Below are 7,165 nucleotides of genomic sequence, written 5' to 3' on the forward strand. Positions count from 1 at the left end.
GTGTAAACTTGTTCAACCACTTTGGAAAGCAGTATGGAGGTTCCTCAAAAGACTCCACATAGAGCTCCCCTATGACCCAGCAATCCCACTTTGGGGCATTTACCCAAATGATCACAAACAAGGCCACACTAAAGCTACCAGCACAATTATGTTTATTGCAGCATTATTCACCATAGTAAAGATATGGAAGCAACCCGGATGCCCCTCAGTAGATGAATGGATCAAGAAAATGTGGTATATATTCACAATGGAATTCTATGTCTCCCTCAGAAAGAATGACATTGCCCCATTTGTTAGGAAATGGAAAGGCTTGGAAAAAATTATATTAAGTGAAGTAAGCCAGGCCCAAAGAAACACAGGTCCCATGGTTTCCCTTATTTGCAATAACTAGTATATGTCTGAGTCAAGCAGAAAAGGTCAGATAAGTTGATGTTTGGGAAATGAACCTTAAGATATGTATTCAAATGTTTTTTCTTTCAGGTGATTGTTTCTAACACATTTGTAAGATTATTTCTTTGTTGCTTTGTTTGTCCCTCCCCCATGGTATAACCCCTGCTTTCACTGTACTTGAGGTCGGTATAATTTGTGGAGGGGAAGGGAAAAAACAAATCGTTTAACTAGGGATACAGGTGGATCCATTGCAACAATGAGATGTACAAGTCATTATTTGGAAAAACGAACTTTAAAACTTTGCTGTGGGGGAGGAGGATTAGGAGGGGGTGGGAGGAGGATGGGAAGGGATGGGAAGGGGAAACAAAGGAGGAGGCTACAATGCTTGATAAGAAATATACTCATTATCTTGCCCATGTAATTGTAAACCCTCTGTACAGTATTTTCACAATAAATTAAAAAAAATTATGCTTCAAATTATAGTACCAAAATTGACATCGAATTGGCACAAAAAGTGACATGTAAGTCCACAGATAGAAGATCTAGAAGATGACACACAGCAATGACCATATATACGGGTTTTTACATTCATGAAGAAAAATTCAAAAACTTACATACATCTCTTAAACAAATGATGTTAGGGAAACTGGATGAACTAGACCCTAACTCTCACTCACTCTGTATAAAATTAAATTCCAAATGTACCAAAAAAATCTTAATAAGAGCAACAATCTTGAAACTGCTACAGGAAAACATAGGGAAATTCTTGAAGATATAGACATTGACTCTGCTTTCCTGAATACAATCTCAATTGCTCAGAAAATAAAAAGAATTAATAATTGAATTCACCAAATTTAAAGAAAAATTGCAGACCAAAAGAAACAATTTTCAGAATCAAAAGAAAACCTACAGAATGGAAGAAAATCTTTGCCAGTTAGTCATTAGATAAAGGATTACTATCCAGAATATACAAAGAGTTTCAAACCTTAATATAAACTTCCCAATACACAAATGAAAAGTTTCAGTTATCAAAAGAAGATTCACAAAGCAAAAGCATGAGGCCTTCAATTTAAGGTCCAGTACTAGCGCATGTCACTAACTTTTCTGTGTCTGGATCTTTTGCCAGGTGCCAGTAGCTCACACCTGTAATCCTAGTTATTCAAGAGGTTGGGATCCGAGAATAATAGTTTGAAGCCAGCCCAGACAAACAAATCCAAGAGTTTCTTTATCTTCAACTAACCTGCAAAACCTAAAAATAGAGTTGTGATTCAAATGGTAGAATGTCAGCCTTGAGGGGAAAAGCCAAGGGAGAGAGTGAGGCCCTGAGTTCAAGTCCCAGCACATAATAAAGAAGCACAATTGGCTAATAAACACATGATATATACATGACATTGTAGGCCATTGAAGTAATGCAAATTAAAACATTTTGGTTATAATGAGACACCCTACCTCTGTACTTTTCATATTTTCTAAACTTCAAAAGGTTCTACAAGGAAACTACAATTAAATGTGCTCATCAAAGTGTATGCTGTTTCTTGATGGGTCTCCCTTGCGTTCCTCTCCTTCACCCGATCTGTTCCCTCACCAGAGACTCAATTCAAATTTCCCACTTCTTTATCACATACATACATTAAGCATTCTTGTAGTGCATGTCCCATCTCTTCATTCATCCATTCCTCTCCTACAGGCCAGTGTCTTAGTATCTCATTCAGCTTCCTGATACTCATTTTGCTAACCTACCTGTTAATTGTTTGAAAGGTTTACTCCTTGGAATTTCACTTCTGCATATACTATACTCTGACCATATATATAAACATATGTCTATATGTATTTACATATGAGAGAAAAAATGCACCCTTTATCTTTCTGGGCCTGGCTTACCTTGTTCAGTATATTTTCCAGATTTATTCATTTCCCTGTAAATGATATTTCACTCTTCCTGGTGACTACATAAAATTCCACTGTTAATATCACTTTTAAAAATTCATTCACCCACTGTGAGGCATCTGGATTGTTTCCATAACTTGACTATTGTAAATTGTACTGTGGTGAACATGGTTGTGCAGGCATCTTTGTTGTGTTTTTATATACATGTATGAAAATTGAACCACAAAATTTGTTGAAAATGTTCCAAGAAAGGGATAGGAAGGATACATGGGAGGGATAAGGGGGATACATTATGTGCACACAGAGAAATATCATAGGGAAATCCCTTTGTACCATTAATATATGCTGTTAAAAATAGAACAAATTTTTAAAAAAGAAATCTGCCTCTGCTCTCTGGACCTTTAGTATTTTCTTTATATAACGTACCTTTAGCAAAACAGGGAAAATATTTAAGTAAGTCAGAAACCATAATATTCAATTAAACAAAAAAATGCCTGAAAAATAATCCATTTATATACATACATACAGAGACATGCATATGCATGTCTAACTACATGGAAGGTAATGTGAATTAAGAAATTAAGTCACTCATGTTTGTAATTCCAGATACTGAACTCTGAGGACTGTGGTTCAAAGCCAGTCCAGCTAGGAAAGTCCATGAGACTTTTATCTTCAAATAATTAACAAAACCAGAAGTGAAGTTGTGGCTCAAATGGTAGAGTGTTAGTCTTGAGCAAAAAGAAGCTCAAGGGTAGTGCCCACACCTGAGGTCAAGCCCCAGGACGAGTACTAAAAAAAGAAAAAAGTATAGATAAATAATAGGCTTCAAGTTGTGCTTGTCACAAAGTATCAAGAAAACATCCAGTAGGAAATGATAGTAAAAGGTGGTAAATAGAAAAGATACAGATTATACTTATGTGGGTGTTCATGTCATATAAGGAAAGAATAAAATCATTTAAATGTAAGCACTTAGAACAAAAAATGTTGTCATAAATTGTCTTGATTGGAAATCTTTACAATGCTGTTACCAGTGTCAAGTAACAACACTGGGATCCAGTGCATTCTTGGTCTTTCTAAAGAAAGAATTAGCTGGGCACCAGTGGTTCACAATTATAATCTTAGCTACTTAGGAGGCTGAGATCTGAGGATAATGGTTTAAAGCCAGCCTTAGCAGAAAAGTTCTTGTGAAACTGTTATCTCCAGTTAACCACTCAAAAACCCAAAGTGGAGCTGTGGCTTAAAGTGGCTTAAAGTGGCAGAGCCTTGAACAAAAGAGCTTAAGGACAGTGCACAGGCTCTGAGTTCAAGCCCCACTACTGATAAGAAGAAGAAAAGAAAGAATTATAGGGCAGACACTCAAAGGAATTTTACACAGTGAAGTTTAATAAATGCGAAAATATCAAAGAAAAGTATACCTTCAAATGATATTGCAGTCAAGTATACTAAGCTCTTGGTTCTAAGCATTTATACAGACTAAAAGATTAGACTTGTCAATGGTATATTTATAGTTCTGAACTTTTCTAAGATGGAAAGACTTTTCCCTGGAAAAGACTGGCTAGATGAGAGACTACTTTATAAGGTCTATTCAAAAACAAGATAAGAACCTGGCACTGGTGGCTCACATTTGTAATCCTAACTATTCAAAAAGCTGAGATCTGAGGATTGTGGCTTGAAGCCAGCCCGTGCATAAAAGTCCAAGAGACTCTTGATCTCCAGTTAACCACCAGAATGAGCCAGAAGTAGAGCTGGAGTCTAACTGGTAGAATGCTAACCTTGAGTGAAAATGCTCAGGGACAGCACCCACACCCTGAGGTTCAAACTTAAAACCCAGCACCACAAGAAAAAAATGATGAGAATTTGTAATAGTTTATATGTAAAAAAATCACAATTTTAATTAAAAGTAAATGGGATCATTGCACAAACTTCTGTAGGAATGAAAACAAAAGGCAGGATGGTTTGTAGAAGCTGTGAAGAGGGAGAGAGATGGAGAGAGAAAGAGAGAAAAGGAAGGGAATGGAAGAAAGGAAGGGAGAAAGGTTGATATGATGATACAATTTATGGAATTATCATGAGTATAAAATAAGATCACAAATATAAAGTTTATTGATGAGTTCTGAAATATCAAAAATGGACAGAGATATAAAAAGTGAAGCTGATAAGAAAACTCTTTCTTCCCCATCTTTGAGGGAGTAACTGTTGGGACCGTTATATGAAATAAATCCCAAGTAGACACTAACTAAACTACATAATATAGCAAATACAACCTAAACTATACAGCAAAGAGTTATATTTTAAATACAAATCAAGTATAAAGACACAGTAGAGATAAAAAGAAGATTAATAATATAAGTTATGAGACATGTGAACAGTTGTATTTAAAGACCTAAATACAGAATTTTTATTCAACAATAAAAATTCTAGTTCAGAATAAGGAACAAGAGACATGTTGGGACCTTAGTGCTGGCATAAAAGAGCAGAGTACAATTTAAAACAGTTGGGTTTTTAAAATACATGATTAAGCTAGTACTTTAATATCCAGACACAGAAGTTACAATTAAAATACTCCACATTATACCTCATCAGAGTAATTTTATATTAATAAATAAGAAAACTTCTGATATGTCACTGGAAACCTCTGCCTACATCAGATGCACAACTCCATAGTACTGGACAATTACACCAAGTTTTATTTGAAGTAAAGCATCCCTGCTGAGAAAAAACTTGTCTAAAATAATATTCAAATATTTCTTGCAATTAGGTAATAATCCCCAAGTTACTATCACAGCCAGAATGAGATTTTCCTCTTACAAATGACTCTTCCAAGAGCCCCCTTGATGTCTCTATTCCTCAAGCTGTAGATGAAGGGGTTCAGCATTGGAGTCACCACTGTGTACATCAAAGCCATGACCATCTCCTTCACAGCAGAACTGTTAGCTGATGGACATAAATAGAGACTAATGACCGTCCCATAGAACAATGATACCACAGACAGATGAGAGCCACAGGTGGAGAAGGCTTTATAGACACCTTGAGCAGAAGGAACCTTGAGAATTGAGGAGACAATTCGTGCATAGGACACAATAATGAGTACAAATGGAATGAATAGAATGATACTTCCTGTGATCAATATTACCAACTCATTGACATAAGTGTCTGAGCAGGCCAGCTTTAGAAGAGCAGACATATCACAGAAAAAGTGGAGTATCATGTTGTCCTCACAAAATGACAATCTGGCCATGAGTAAAGTGTGCAACATGGCATGGAATGTGGTCAGGACCCAGCACAGCACTATCAGACATAAGCACAGCTTGGGGCTCATGATACTGGTATAGTGCAAAGGAAAACAGATAGCTGCATATCGGTCATAGGCCATGGTCACAAGAAGAAAGCTCTCAAGATCTCCAAAAAACAAAAAGAAGTACATTTGGGTCAGGCAATCTGCGTAGGGGATGGATGGCACTTGGCTCTGCATGTTCTGTAACAGTTTAGGAATGGTCACAGAAGAAAAGCAGAGGTCAGAGAAGGACAAATTACTGAGAAAATAGTACATGGGCGTGTGTAGATGGGAATCCAATTGAATGAGAATGATGATCAGAAGATTGCCTAGGACTGTGGTTAGGTACATGGTCAGGAGCAGGGCATAGAACAGGTATCGGTGCTCAGACTGGATGGGCAGGCCCAGGAGGATGAATGCTGAGATGCTGGTTTGATTACTCTTTGTCATGCTCTGTTTCTAATATCTCTAGGAGAAAATACTGAAGTCCTTTAAAAATCAAAGTAAAAGTACACATCCATGATATATGATTTGCTAGGTATTCTGCAATATTGGATCTCACCCACCTGAAAAAAGTCATCTTCTGTAATCAGAAATATGCCACATCAAATGTCAGATTTATTTTCTTCTCTTTAGAAGTAATACTGACTCTTCCCTCCCTTCTAAAACACTCTTATGTATTAACCCTGTATGATCACAGCAATTCTTCTGATGCATCTATTGCCATTCATTCTCAACTGCATTTTGTTCTCTACCACTTGAGCCACAGCTCCATGTCCAGCATTTTGGTAAGAGTCTCATGGGCTTTCCGGCCTGGGCTGGCTTTGCTCCACAATCCTAAATGTCAGCCTCCTGACACTTGGCATTGAATTATTTCTTAACAATATCTTATAAATCACTGTTTACAAGGCCTTTGTACTACATACTCCAAATATTACTTTATAATTCATTAGAGATAGAGAGCCCTTAAAAGCTTTTCTATTCCCATAGCAACAGTTATTGTTTAAACCTCATGGGTTAACTTTACTATTACCTTTAGTACCCTATTACCAACTGTTTGAAATAATCTCTCAAAGGATATATCAGGACAATCTTCAATAAATCTCACTTAAAACTAATGTTCAAAGCAACTGCTATAATATGGAACAGGCTGGCATCATATCTATACGGATGATTTGGACAGACTACCCATCTCCCTACTTCCATGTTTGCCTTGCTTTAATCCCACAGCACAGCAGTCTGAGATAAAAATCACATCAGTATTATTCCAGAGAAAGTTTAATAATATTCATTGTTCTTCAGGTAAAAAAAATAAGGACACAAAAGACAAAGACATAACTGTTTCCTTGGCTACCTTCATGGTCTTATCTAGCCTCAAAATAATTCACATCTCTTTTGCAGCAGTGTTCAATTTATGTCAATATTTTCTGACTCCAACCTTTCACATTTCCTGTAATTTTTGCCTAATCCAATCTTCCTTCTGCTCTTACTTCACCTGGCTAATTCTGTTATCCTTCAAATACATTACATGTGACTTCCTCAGCTAACCCTTCCTTATCTCCCTACACAAAAAAATAAAATAAAAAATATAAAAAAAAAGAAACAAAACTTGCT

The 7,165-nt window shown here is 36.5% G+C and overlaps 1 protein-coding gene across 1 annotated transcript; it reads right to left on the reverse strand.

Annotated features, from left to right (window-relative positions):
• Positions 1-5,056: 5,056 nt before the first annotated feature.
• LOC105983380 (olfactory receptor 1-like) lies at positions 5,057-6,001 on the reverse strand. The gene has a single exon (XM_013013224.1). It carries the CDS (start codon positions 5,999-6,001, stop codon positions 5,057-5,059), a length of 945 nt encoding a protein of 314 aa, XP_012868678.1.
• Positions 6,002-7,165: the final 1,164 nt, after the last annotated feature.

Source organism: Dipodomys ordii, unplaced genomic scaffold (genome assembly GCF_000151885.1).
Source record: "Dipodomys ordii isolate 6190 unplaced genomic scaffold, Dord_2.0 Scaffold19, whole genome shotgun sequence".
Lineage (NCBI taxonomy): Eukaryota > Metazoa > Chordata > Mammalia > Rodentia > Heteromyidae > Dipodomys > Dipodomys ordii.